The 14,618-nt window shown below is 35.0% G+C and overlaps 1 protein-coding gene across 2 annotated transcripts; it reads right to left on the bottom strand.

The window, feature by feature from the left end:
- Positions 1-1,004: 1,004 nt before the first annotated feature.
- RB195_025885 (uncharacterized protein) lies at positions 1,005-11,899 on the bottom strand (the record flags this gene model as incomplete). 2 transcript variants are annotated; one of them, XM_064214210.1, is made up of 30 exons in its annotated part: positions 1,005-1,128; positions 1,756-1,884; positions 1,944-2,080; positions 2,666-2,752; positions 2,938-3,064; positions 3,122-3,291; positions 3,514-3,672; positions 3,838-3,919; positions 4,112-4,207; positions 4,270-4,343; positions 4,416-4,471; positions 4,529-4,625; positions 5,187-5,309; positions 5,374-5,528; positions 6,157-6,250; positions 6,335-6,436; positions 6,514-6,642; positions 6,709-6,786; positions 6,859-6,951; positions 7,451-7,539; positions 7,595-7,715; positions 7,893-8,040; positions 8,209-8,415; positions 8,473-8,591; positions 8,743-8,872; positions 9,063-9,177; positions 9,343-9,518; positions 9,588-9,701; positions 11,688-11,791; positions 11,876-11,899. In XM_064214210.1, the coding sequence occupies 30 exons, from the start codon at positions 11,897-11,899 to the stop codon at positions 1,005-1,007; spliced, it is 3,459 nt and encodes a 1,152-aa protein (XP_064070091.1). The 2 variants fall into 2 exon arrangements, with proteins under 2 accessions (XP_064070091.1, XP_064070092.1); XM_064214211.1 differs by having other exon boundaries at positions 9,373-9,518.
- Positions 11,900-14,618: the final 2,719 nt, after the last annotated feature.

The raw sequence follows: 14,618 nt of genomic DNA, 5'->3' as shown, positions 1-14,618 counted from the left end.
GTAGATGATTTATGCACCAATCATTAAATGAGTCTTTCAATGTGCTTTACTAGTAACACGTCATTATTTTATTTTATTTTTCTGTCCGTCTCTCTCTCTCTTTCTCTCTTTCCGATTATATATTTGACTTATATTCATGTCATTTTCCCTCAAGCAGGTCGCTCTAGTCATTTTTTTTCGTTCTTTCCTCTTTTTTTTCATTAATTAATTGTTATCGTTTTATGCTCTCACTATGCGTATACTCATTTACAATTACTGTTTTTATGTTGCATTTTTCTTTTCATCATTTAACTGACATACGACAGTTTTTGTTGTTGTAACGTCGTTAACTTATTGATTTGATTGATTGCACTTCTTCTCATCATCGGTTATAGTTTTGTATACTTAAAGAATTTATATGTATACTACCATTATTGGGTTGCGATCTGACGATAGTTTTGTACAAGAACATTTATAATAAATTTATAGTTAATGCCATGAATTAAACCCTATTATGGTGCCTGATGATTTACTAGCAGCTTTGCTCCTTGTAACAATTAATTTCTCACTTGATCATTTTGTTTAAAATGCATATTGAGATGCTAATGAAGGCGTCAAACATAAAATGTTCTTTTTTTTTTCTTTTTTAATGAGTTGTTCAAAAAAAACAGAACGAAAAATGAAGTAACGTTTTATAATACTGATGATATGAGGTAAAAACAGTTTTCTGTGTGCCTATCGTTCCTAACAAACGACGACCGACAACACATTTTGAAGAAGACACCGAATTATACTAACTAATAATAATAGGCAGTAAGCATAAAATTTCGCATATAGACAACAAATTGAATTGATCGTTATACATACAGTCGAATGCCGTGATAAAAACGTCCTGAACAGAGATGTAAACGGCATATGGTAGTGAAATGCAAAGGAGGATGGTGATAGGAGGGCGTTTAGAAATCCCCACCGCCACGTTAACGTTTTACATCATGACATTATTCCAGGTCGTCTGGATTTTCAGCCTAGAATTTCCATGCTGGTCGTTTTTCCGTATCTCTTGGTTCTTTTCGATAACGACTGAATAGAGGTCGTGACGGTGAACCTTTACGTTCCAATCGTTCCGCATCGCTAGGCATCAAAAGGTTCCTAGAAAAATAAAGGATCTAGGAATCTCTGGAAATGTGATAATCTGAGAAGAAGAGCTATGAAAAGTAAGTAATTTCTTAACTTTCAGAATTTCTACATTTTTTAGAGGAAAAGACGAAAAAAAAGCTTATAGGTGGGGAAAAATGGGAAAATAAGAGGAGATAATACCACGAATAAAATAAACTGTCAAAAATGAATATATCAGAAGCAATGTCTGAATTAGCATACGGCAAACATTTTTTAAAATTAAAAATTTAAAAAAATTAATTAAAATTAAATTAAAATTGATAAAATTATCATTAAAAATAATAAATTGAACATGGCGGGGCGATTTTGCGAACATATTTGTTAGCACATCGTAACTATTTTATTTTATTTTATATGAAAAAGCTACCGTAACCATGTATATTGGTGGATGAGAGAAGTTATATTTCAAAACGAGACCCATCAAGGAGTAGAAGGTCAGGAATTATGACCTACCATTAGGTCGATGTTCGACTATCAATCAATCGAAATGTTAAGAATTTTACCTTCTTTGGACCACTTACTTGCTTACTTTACCTTCAACTTTTCTATTCCTGTACACTAACAGTGATTTTGTTAGTAAATACATCTATAAGAACATACCTGCTTGACGTTGATGGTGTCGTTTCCAGATTGTCCAAAGGTGATCGCGTTTTTGCTGGACTTCGATCGCGTAAACGTGTCAATAATGACGGTGATTTTGAACGCATTGGTGATCGTTCCTTGATAATCCTACGACACGATCGATTAATTGGAATATAAAAATTTCAAAAAATAGTCAACTCACTTACTCTCGAGCAGCTTCTTTAGCAGCTTTTTCCGCTTTTCTCTCGGCTTCTTTTTTCTTACTTCGTTCATTCGCTTCATCACGTTTATCTTTCATTTGGCTGACGAAATTTTGAAAAACACCGCCACTTGTCATACTTTGCTGGAAAATGATTTGAATAAAAGTAGTCGTTATTTATTAAAGTTATGGGACTTTCCACAAATCCAAAGCATAACAGAGAGGTTGCCAATGTTCCTTATTTTGTACTTTAAAAAATTACGCTTGCTGAGTTTTCGTACGTTTGTTTTTTTCTTTCGTTCGTTTTTTTTTGTTTTGGCGCCCGGGAATTGCAATAAAATAAAGATGATCTTCAGTTGACCTCAAGTGTACATGGCTAAAAGACAGGAGCGAACAAAAGAAAGAGGAAAAGAATGACGAAGACAGAAAAAAAAGAATGAATGCACATTCTGCACATATTTTAACACCATCACTGCAATCGTCTGTGTTTCTAAACATTGAAAAGAAAAAGAGGAGGAATGACTCATAGATTCGTATGAACCGCATCAAACGAAATATTCCAGGAAATCGAGGAAGATGTTAGAGATTTTTCTTCGCAAATAGAGAACAAAATGTACAGGATGCGATTGCTGCCACAGAAAAACAGAGAAAAAAATAGGTACATAATATTTGTGATTCCTAATTGCTTTGTTAAAGATTTAGATCAGAAGATCCATAAAATTTCCTTACCGATCGATCCTTTTTCTTTAACGATACGTCTTCTGCAGATTTATCTGGTATTTGTTCATGAAGTTTTTCAATTAGATCGTTCTTCATCTGAAAATTCACGGATCTATTGGAAATTTTCAATTTTGTTGCAAATTTGTATCTAGGATAAGTTCATACTTGGGCAGAAGGGTGAGATTCCCCTCGTTTTTGACAAGAAATACCACTAGACTTACATCTCACTCAAAAATTCCTTTTTTTAAACATTTTTATAAAATTACAAAAAAAGTTCTTACCTCTAAAGCATGCTCTAACTCAGCGATTCGGGATTTGAGCTCTTTTTCTCTGGCCAAATCCACAATTTGTACTGGAGATGGCGGTTTTAAAGGATCGGTCTGGATTTCCATGCAAAACGTTTCCGGTCTATAGTAAAGGATATTTTTCAGGGTGAAATGAATATTCTTATCCTACAATCCTCACTTCTGCTCTTCTTCGCGGCTAGCAACGAGAGCTGTCATTTCTTCCTGCATTTTTTGGATCTTCTCATCTTGTTCTATCTTATTTTTCTTCAGCTTCTCTTCTAATGAGATGATTGTTGCTTGATTTACTTTGAGCTGCTGCTCCTTATCGGTAAGCAGATTCTTTGTTTCCTAAATGTTTTTTTTTTAAATTTTGAGTAAATTGGTTCTTAATCGGTCAGGTGGGTTATCGGCATCTTGGAATAGAAATTTGCAAAATTTATCATTTTAGTAGTTTTTTAAATTGTTGACTGCCATTATCATGATAAAACGCTGCTCGAGTTCTCGTTGGCTTTCGAAAAATTTCAAAAGTTGTTCCTACGATATACTAAATACACTGCAAGAAAAACGTACACCGATGTCAATTTCCATTTGTCCCATCGCTGTCTCCTTTTTCCGGACCTCTTCTTTCAATTTTTCAACAATGCTGTCGACCTGCTTCTTTGAGCTCTCGTTACCGTTAATTTCTTGCTTCAACCGTTGTATTTCTTGCTCCATTTGTTCTTCACGTTGCTAAAATAAAGAATATATATATATATATATATATATATATAAAGAGTATTCCAGAATTTCTATTCAGTTTTACGTGCAATCAATTTTATAAGCTTTGAGCTCTACGAATGAACCTTGGTTTTTCCTAACTCAAAAAGGATTCAACAAAGAGAAGAAAAAACTTACTTTAAATTGACTGACGACTTTCTCGTGCTCCATACTAAGAATCCTAGTTTTTTCTTCAGCATCTAGATTCGACGCTTCTAGTCTGGAATGTAAAAAAGTTCCATTTGGTCTCACATTCACCCATATTTTGTTTTTTAGATTTTCATCAACAGCTCAGAGTTAACAGAATTAAATTGGATGGAGTGCTTGATGAAACGAAGTGAGAACGGCTATGATTAAAGAAGAATCCATAAACATCTAGGAATTAATGATGAATCAAAGCGGAAGCACTCACTTCATTTCAGAACGATCACCGATTTGTTGCAATTCAACGGTTTTCTTATCCAATTCTTCTTTAATTCCTCCCATTTGATCGAGAAGTTCATTAACTCTGAAGGATTAATCTGGATTTAAAGAAAACAAAGGAAAGAAAAAGTAAATTCGATTTAATACCGGACGTGCAAAGCTTCAATCTGACTTGTTTTCTCAAGATTATCACTTTGAAGTATTGCCATCTCTTCTCTTAGCTGAAAAAATAATAAAATGAAAGAAAACTAAAAGTTAGGATTAGAAGATCGTCTATAAATTCCCCCTCTTACTGCTTCATCCGAGTACTTTCTGCGTTCTTTTTCATTGTGAAGTTTTTCGTTTTCTTCTAAAATTATATTTACAGTGAAGGATATGATGGAATATTAAGGAATTAAACAGAAACCTATCAATTTTGCCGCATCTTCCTTCAAAGATGATAATTCTTTCTCCTTTTCGATAAGTGAAGACATCAATGATTTCAATTCCTCGCCTCCTTTGCTCTAAATTTCCTCGCTTAAATATTCATCTGGAAGGTGTTGAAGAGGTTGTTTTTTTCCTATTTATAATGTATGATGAGGTAAAAGCTATTTTTTAATGAGAACATCTATCAAGCAGAATAAATGTTGGTCATCCTAGCGTCTACAGTATACCGACAAGTTAGAGGTAATATTTAAAAATTGATTTTTATACTGTTCCTCCTTCATAGGTTAGTTAGTTTGACTTCTTCCAACGAAACCTCATAAACGATTATATAAAATTGGTTGATGTTTTCCTTATTTTTTTCAGACTCGATTAGAAAAAAAGTATTTTGAAAAAATTAAAAAATTATGAAGCTAAGATATTTCCATTTCAAAAAATGACGGTAATGAAAATATTTGATAAGCATTTATGGGTGCCTGGAAGAAGTTGCCGAAAAGGAAATGAAATCAGGTGCTTTAGTCTATCTTTGGACACTGTATCCACTTTTCTGTGTTTCTCTGCTCTTTTCAGGACAATTCAAAATTATTCGCAAAAATTCTGACCAAAAAAAAAAACTAGAGAAATCTTTAAAACACGCTAACCTCCTCCATGCCGTGGATTTTCCCCTTCAACTCTTCATTTTCCGCCTGTAATTTCTTCACCACTTCGACACTTTCATTTTCAGCCTCTTCTTCTTTTTCACGTTTTCTTTCATACTTAGCTATCTGAGGAAGTGAGTGTGAGTGAGTGAATGGTAAATGGTCAGCAATCAGAATAAATTCTTCTAACCTCCGAATGTAATCGTTCTATTTCCATGAGGCTATTCTGATATTCGTCTGATGACAGCATTTCACTTCTAAGTTCATCCTTGATCACTCGTATTTGCTCTTCGGATAGACTCTGTTCCTGGTCGACTCGTCGTCGAAGTGCGGTAATCTCCTCATCTGAACACAAACGTGGAATCAATGTATCCTTGTTATCGTTAAAAAAATACAAAATTACTACTACAATTAATCGAGAGAATTTTTAAGTTATGAAAAGTAGTTTTATAGATATTATATGAACTCAAGAAAACAATAGGTTAGGTCCAAGAAAGGAAAATTTGGGCTAAACGATCAAAATTTCGTTAGAAATGGACTACACCTCTTCAATCCATGTTTTCCTGGACGTGAAGAGCAGCATTAAGAGCGAAAATTGTATGGATATCCATTTGATCACCCTTCTCCTGTTTCCATGTTCGAATTCTCTTGACGTCGTAATTTTTAGAGAGAAACTAAGATGGACCTTCCCAAATAGAGTGGTCCAGCCATTAAGGAAACCTTTGTGTTGTTTTCCCATAAAAATTTACTAGTACCAAACTTCATTACTCTTTCCTCATTAGAAAGAATTCCTTCGTAAGCGTAATCATATTCCCAGGATTGTCGTATATACATGTGGACTTTAGAGAAAAAACCATGCGTAACGTATAATACAGCTGGATGTTTAGTTTCCAATTCTATTATTACATCAAATGATCCAAGAAAACGTGGATTTTCTCGGATCCACAGCTTCGTAGCATTTTAACCGTCATACCTTTGCTATTAATTCGTTGACGATATTCTTCTAATGTTCGTGTAAGTCCTGCTGTTTCATTAACAATAACATTGAGTTGTTCCGTGAGTTGATCCTGAAAAATAGAGAACGCTTTTTAACCGGTCACAATATTACAGTTATCCAGAAAATTGTGTTCATTTCATCAGTTTACTTTCACCTCAGTCTCATTTCCATCCAGGAACTTTTGTTTCAACGCAGTGACTTCCGCTTCAAGTAACGTCTTTTCAGTTCTAAGAGTTTGAATCTCGTGTTGTGTAGCCTGGAAAAAAATTACCAAATGGAATTAATAAATACGTATTTAATTCCTTTTTTCTTTAAACTTTGAAATGATCTGACTTCTCTTAGTTCATCCCTATCCAATCGAGCCGAATGTTCCAGATCCTCCTTCAAACTAGTGTACTGTTCCTCAAGTTCATTCAATTTACTACTAAACTCTTTTTTCATCGCATGTTCACGAGCTTCAGCCTGAAAAAGAAAGTTTTATGAGAAAATCTTGAGTTTTTCTTAGAAAATTGAAAAATCAACAATTACCTGCTGCCGTTCTTTTACCAGTAATCCCTCATAGTGTTCTTTGGTCGCTTCCTTTTCTTTCGTAACACTTTCGAGCACCTTAAAATTCATGCAAAAATTGTGCATGATTTTTTAAAATGAATACTGTACCCACAGACACACAGAACTTACAGCTTCAAGAGCGTTCACTTGGGAATTTTGTAATTTTGCTTGGCTTTCACTTTGACTTTGAAGATTTTCACGCTCCTTTTCCAAAAATTCAACCTAAACACGTCTATTTTCAGCTAGTTTTGAATATTGAGAAGTAATAGAATTACTACATCATTATTTATTACATAAATGATTAAGATGAAATGATGAGAGAATGTAATACTCATCCAAGTCTCCGGAAAATATTAAAGCATGGTCGAATCAGTAATGGCTTAAAGAAGTGATCGGGGAAAGGTAGAAAGAGAGAGAGAAGGAGAAAAAGAAAGGGAAAGAGAAAGAGAAAGAAAGGGAGAGATTGGAAACGGAACAAAATACTGTTATCTACAGATCACGGAAGGATCACGGAAGGAAGGAATACATCTGGGATTAGCATTTCCGGATGTTTAATAATTCTGACAGATTTAGGTCTGTTTACTGGTATGAAGTTGCACTCATGAGGAATAACAGTAAATTTATATTCTGATTCTTCCATATATGCCTATGGAACGGAAAAATGAACATAGCAAACATTGAAATAAATTTTTGACATCCAGTATAGCATGGATCTACGAACCTTATTCTTCAGAGCTCGAACTTCAGTCTGAAGATCACGAATCACTCCTTCAAGTTTCGTTTTTGCAGCTTCCACCACATTTAGTAATTCTAAAGGTTCAATTGTTTTTCATAGCGAGGTGAAAAATATAAAGATTGGACCCACTTGATTTTTTTCTTAGCTCCTCTTCTTGTTGTTGAAATTTCACTCTATGTTCATTAAATTCGGCAACTGACTGAGATAAACGTTTCAAGGCATCGTTGGTTTCAGTTCGAGCATCATCCAACTTAACAAGCGATTTTGAACAAAGAATTCATAATTATTAATGTTGAAAAAAATTGGGAATCAAAAGAATGAAAGTGCCGTCATGATAAAAATTAGTTTTTTTCTGATTTCGTGTTTTTTTCTCTAAATAAAGATGTATGAGACCCTCACAGAAGCTTGTCAAATAATTGTTCCTCACTTCTTTACTGATCGCTCGAACTTCAGCTTCTTTCGATTGGAGCTTCCGTTCCAATGCTGTCACTTCATTTTTACAGCTAGCCAACTCATCTCGACTTCTACGGGCTTGATGTTGCAGTTCCTGTAGACGATCATGGAACTCATCCTGTCTAAAATTCGTAAATATTAGAAAAATGTAGGGGAGAGAATGTGAAAAGTTTCCACATCGTAAGACGGGAAATCATTAAGCTAATAAACGCCTCAATAAATGCTACACATCTGCAGTTTATGTAATGTTTTTACATTTTATAATTGAAATCTTTTGACGTGAAACTCACCTCGCTAAGAGTTCTTCTTTCAGCGCATCCTCGTGATCTCTCAGTGCTTCCAATTCTTTTGTGTACAACATTTTTGCGGCGGTGAGTTCAGTTTCATAAAGTGATTGCGCTCGTCGAAGTTTCATCTCGAATGTTTCGCCTAAGCGTTCCTTCTCGGATCGTAGCGATTTTCTCTCCTCTTCTAATCGTTGAATTTCAATCATATACCTGAAACTTAATCGAATATTGAATAATAGGTTTTTATAAACAAAATAATTTACATACTTCTGTTCTAGATTCAGCAATTGTGATTCGGAGAAACGTTGCTCCAATAGTTGAATCTCTTTTTGATGCTCTTGTCGTAGTTTCTCTAACGCTTGTTCCTTCTCACGTTCAAATTTATCCTGGAAATATTTTCTTTTCGAAATAAATAAGCTGTTACTCATAAGCTTCTCATGTCAAAAACAAGCTTATGGAAGCCGATTAGTTCGACTGAATCAGTTCCGGGAGAGTTGATCAAAAATTATTCCTGAACATTCAAGTATATAAACATACCTGTAACGCTTGGAAACTCTTCATACGAGCCTCAAAATCCTTCTTCGCTCCTAATACCTCCTCAGAGAGTGCGATTATTTTACTTGAATATTCAGCTTCGAGTTTTCGTTCACGTTCTGCCACACGTTCTCTGGAATTGTTCCTTCACTCATTTGAGTTCTTTCTTATGTTTTTGTTACAAATTAGTCATAAAACTATCATACTGTAATTATTTTCTAGAATTTTTTAAATGTAATTCATGGTGCTGCACATTGAAGGTGTCAGCGCAGTAAAATTAGGACTGAAAAAATGAAGTGATCCAAGAATTAGGATCAGTTTACCTGTATTCACTAAATGTTCCCATTACATTGTATTTTTGGCGTTCATATTCAGCCACAGTCTCTTCAAGTGTCTGGATTTTCTTCTTCAATTCCGTTTCTCGCACTCTTGGAACTCCTATAAATAGGAATTTTTTAAAATTTTTTCGTTGCATATTACGTATTTTTGCACTACTAGTGAAGCTGAACTAAACTATGCTAAGCGTGTTAGTTGTATGAAAGCCGGATGAAAGCCACATACATTACTATTACACTACTTAGTATAGTAAAACGGTTCAGTTGCCTTTTCGTGGTTCATTGTCCGTAATCCTACCATTAGCACTTGTTGCTGCCGCTACTTTTAACATAGTAAGTAAAGTTGTAGGATCATCGATTTCTGTCTTAGTACTACCACCATTTGATACCGGTGATACGGCTACAGGTGAAACTGATGGTCGTACAGGTGCTGCTATGGGAGTCCTAGAAATAAGTCAATGAGCATATAAAAAAAAACTAGTTGATACTCATAATTTCACATCAAATACCTACCGTACATTTCCACTAATACAGGTTAACGGTAGATTTTGTGGTGGTGCAGGCCATGCTGTAATATCGGGACGAGAATCACGTACTAACGGTATCGCTACCGCAATCGCCGGCTCTCTGGAACTACAACCAAGTCTTTTGACATTCAAAAAATTTGCGGTAACTGTTCCGTTTAGGACCAAACACAGTAAAATCAAAACTAGAACTACAGAAAAAAATGGCATAAGCATTTTTGGAGCACATATATCTGGAGAAAAAAAAATTAAAGAATTTCAGGAAAAAAAAATTGAAGAAAACAAGCTGTAGAATAGGCTTTTCTACAACCTACTCCCTTCAAATCTTTCCCTGAAATAACTTTCTTGTCTTTTTTGTCTTTTTCCTTTTTTTCAAATTAATTTGATTTGATTTGTTTAGATTTGACAGTTTTTGTGAGTTTTTTTCTTAATTCCTTCACAGTTCCAGAATTTTCTCACAAGAAAAATCGGTAGGTTACTTTAAAATTTTTTCCCTTACTGTACGCAGTTTTGCGTAATTATTCAGTGCAACGAAGAGTTCATAGCAACTTTCAACTCCTGGAATACCCTTTACCTCTTAATTAATCCGAACTCAAAGATTAATCAATTTTGATTAATTTAGGCATTAATTGATTTGAAAATTATGTTTGTTCCACAATATCAAACTTCTTTATTGTTCTCCTCTTACTCAAATTATAAGCGCGTTGTCATTCTTCTCCGGCGACAACTATAATCCGTAAAAAAATTATATTTTCCAGAGAAAAATGAGAAAGTAAAGCTATTCATATGATTGAACAACTATTTCATGGACTATTTATTGTTGATAGAAATTCATTCTAGAAATTTAAATAAAACTAAATTCTTCGAAAATCTTTAATTTTAGTTGCTTGACTACTGATTCCTGTGGTCAAACGTGCTTTTGTTATTCATCTCCATGGTCCCATATAAATATTTCCTCATAACTTTTTCCTCATCATACATCTTGTTCAGTTGAGTTAAAAACTGTGATAACAGAATGAGCGGATGGGATGACGTAAACCTCTGAGTAACATGACACCACACGGTCGCTAAATGACGTCATGAAATATTTTACAGATATTTTCTAAGCTAATTTATGATGATATTGAAAATTGTTCACACATTGTAAACTCAGTTGTCATATGTCATGTCCTGAACATCATCGTATGAGGTCAGCAGACAACTTGAGGAACATATTGTGGCAAATCGTTCATATCAAACTCGTAATGTACTTTTGACATACGAGTATAACGGATACGACACGACAGTTGGCTTTAAGGATCTGGCAAATACCTGCTATCAGTATCTCGGATCTATAAGTAACAGTAGAAAAGTGTCCACGATTTTATGTGCACTCTTTTCACTGCTATAAATTTATACTTTACCCGTCTCGTGTATGAGATCTCGATCAGCACTAATCCTGAATCAACTACCGCTACTCTCACTATTCTTTCGTGTTAATCATATGTATTGATTGATGACGCGTGAATAGTTTCGGGAGTGTGGTGAGGGCTGTCGAGCTGCATCAGGTGTCCGTCGGTTCCTGTGTAACACACTGGCGTGTCATCGCCCAAACAATGACCACCGATAGACGAATTGTACTGAGTCGTGTGCTTATCCTCCTCATACATATAAACACTCCAGAGAACCTTCTCATCACCGGATGAAAGATTAGCAAATATTCTGGGTACTGTAGGAGAATGAATGAAAAGCTAGTAGCCAATAGAATGATCGTAACTCGGCAAAACTACCCATTTTTGTGGTAAAGTGGTAGAACTTGGTTCAGGAAATTCACTCGTTTAAAATTAATTGAGCAGTTTAGGAATAGGTTATAATTACTAATGCACGACACTAACTTCCTCGCATAATTATTCATGAAAAAAAAACAGATCTCTAGAGAAAATGTGGATTTGCCTGCTGCAATATGCAAACAAAAAAAGTGAAAATAAAAAGAATAATGATTCGGGAATTAGTGAAATGTATCATAATTACAGAATTTAGAAGACTAATAGAAAGATCTCTAATTTCGTGAAAAAAAAAACTGGCTATATGTTCTAAAATGAGAACCAACCCATTTGGTGGCCGAGGAGATCGACTGGATCGACGTGGTGATCGCGATCCAGCCGGTGACGCGGACCGTATTTGACCATCTAGTTCCTCAGAGAAGTATCCAAGCTGCAAAATATCACAATTTTTTAACATATATAAAATATTTTTGGATTAATTGGTCCATTGTGATGACAAATATTAAGGACTTACTCGTTCGCGTAAACGTTCGGACATGGTTGGGCATATGCCCTATTAATAACGTGGATGAAGTGAAGCCAAGACGATAGGAAGCTTCCTGTATTCTATGAGAACTGAAATTCAAATACGAATTTCAGAACGTTCGAGAAAAAAAAACTAGGATTACGAAATCCGATTTATTACTGGAAGCGTGACAAGTCAGCTTTAGAAGAAAAAAATTGATGAGTGAATGATCATAAGCCGTGCTCCGACCACCCACATCATTTCTAGCAATTAAAACGACAAAGGCCATTTTTTTTTAATATATTTGTATTTGGATAAACATAACCCGAGTGGGAAGACTTGTTTAGTGACAGCGGTGAAATATTTGACTACAGATGATTATATGAATTTCTGCCTAGCAAATGTGGGATTCAGTCTTCTGGAACAAATCAATGATCCCCAGTGGGATTTGAGGACATTGGTAGGGAAGCACGGCGCTGTAGAAAAACAAAATTCGAGTTATCTGATTCAGTAAAACAATAGAAAAATGATCTTTGAAATGCCGACGGATACGATTTGATTGTCTGTAGGAAGACGATGGGTTTTGTGGAGCATTCGGAAGAGATTGTGGAATTCTGGATAATTGTAGGAACTTGAGCAGGATTATGATTTAGGAACACTAAAAAAATGACTTGTAGGAGACAGGTCGTAATTTACGGATGTCAGATTGATGAAAGTTGTAAGTAATAGCTGTAATATATAGTAGTAAAATAGAAATAAGTGAAATAATCTACGTGTACATGTGAGGCGATGGCTAAGATCGTCTCGTCCGTCTCTCGGATGCAGTTCTCGCCCCGCTCACACACACATACACACCTGCCGAGCGCCTGCTGTCCTCCGTTCCTCCGACTCCTCATCGCGATCAACCGACTTCCTCCCTTTCCCTTATCATCCCACTTCCCGGATCTATCAACTATCACACAAAACATTGAATATGTCAACTTTGCTAAGAAAAAAAAAACGAAATCATGACGTTGTTCTTTTGCTGCAAAAATGATGCATCGGGTCGAATTAGTGAACTCTCATCTCAACTCAAATCACTTTCAGTCGACCATCCGAGAACAAAATGGGACCAACACTCATAAATGCTTTTTTTTTTCGTTGATAGAACTATGTTTAGCAAGTTCAGTTCTCTGCCATGGGCTTAGAAATATTGAATAGCTGTGAAGCAAAAAATAAATATATTTTTGAAATTTATGAAACGATTAAGGAAAGGATTAGATCATTATTTCGGTGCTCAAAAAAGTGCAAAAAATAAGCATTGGTCACCTGAAGTTTTTTTTTTTGCTGGCCTTTACTTGGTTTCTTGATTATTTGATCCAAAAGGGATTTTATTCACTCTTCACTAACCCAGTTAGGACTGAGGTGAATACTTCTTCTTACACATTACAACACTTTTAGTTTTACGCAAAAAAGCTCAGAGTAATGTTATAAAATTCATTTATACCGAGTTATTTTTTATTCACATTATTAGTATGAACAAAAAAAAAACGAACGAACCAAAATAAAAGACAGTGTTATTTCAGTTGCATGAAACAGGGATAGTTGATAATTCGAGGAAACCGTGTGATTGAGGACTTCGAAGCGTACATGATGTAATGTATTTCCGGAAAGACGGGAGAAACAAAAGAAAGGGGATGAGACTGAGCAAAGCATGGCATGTAGAACAGTTGAACGGCTTCGAGAATGTTCACCACAACAAAAAAGAAAACACTGAGCTTTTCCTGTACTTACTTATCTATTCAGATGTCGAAAAAGGATGTACATACTTATTATTAAGTTAGAAAAAAGTTGGAAAATATTTCTGGTATAAACTGACGTCACTAAGCTTCTATTCAAGACACTCTGACACTTTTTAGTTTCATGATCCTCGGAAACAAATGCTGAGAATGATTCAGCCCTGAGCAGTCCGTTAAAAATTTGCAAAGAAAAACAATCAGTGGAATTCTATGGAAAGTCCACGGAGGAGATCCCAGACAAGTGTCAGATGCGTACAAAAACCATTGTCCAGGTGTCAGATATTCGCCGCCCGTCAACTATTTCATGGATTGTAAAGAATACCAACTAATTTTTTAGACCTTTCAAAAATCCTCATAAATTCATATGAAGCAGTTTTTATGTTAAAATTCCCCAACGAAACTGTAGTAGTTCCAACCATACTAAGCAATTTTTGTTAACCACTTTTTAACTTCATGGATAACATAGCTTACTAGAGTAAGTGACTTTTAATAAAGTTAGTTCTTCTTGTTCCTATATCGACTATAACTTTTTGAATATTTTTAAGGATTTCTGCAGCCAGATTTGTTGAATGTAAAGCGTATCTACGGCTATGGTTTGTAATCCCTGTAAACTTAAAATACTCGTAGATCCTTAACACGATTTCAATTCCTGATTTTATCAGGTATTATTATTTATTTTCTTAGCACGAATTTTATTAACATCCAGCCATCAATTTCAACAGTTCGTAATTGAACCACTTTTTTTCAGAAAAACCCTCACTGCTTTACTTTTTTTGCTTGAAGACAAAACTTACTATTATTGATTTTTCAAAATGATCATTAAACTTTAACGAGTATTGTAGTAGTAGAAGAACATCATCTAACAGGAACTCATTCCCCTGTTAGGATCTGTGGGGGACCAGTTCTCGTTGTTACTAGAGATCGTCAAGAATCTGCTAGAAATTCATCATTAGTTCTGGAAGATATGATTATGA

Source organism: Necator americanus, chromosome X (assembly GCF_031761385.1).
Source record: "Necator americanus strain Aroian chromosome X, whole genome shotgun sequence".
Lineage (NCBI taxonomy): Eukaryota > Metazoa > Nematoda > Chromadorea > Rhabditida > Ancylostomatidae > Necator > Necator americanus.
This window is presented reverse-complemented; position numbering and strand designations above follow the sequence as displayed.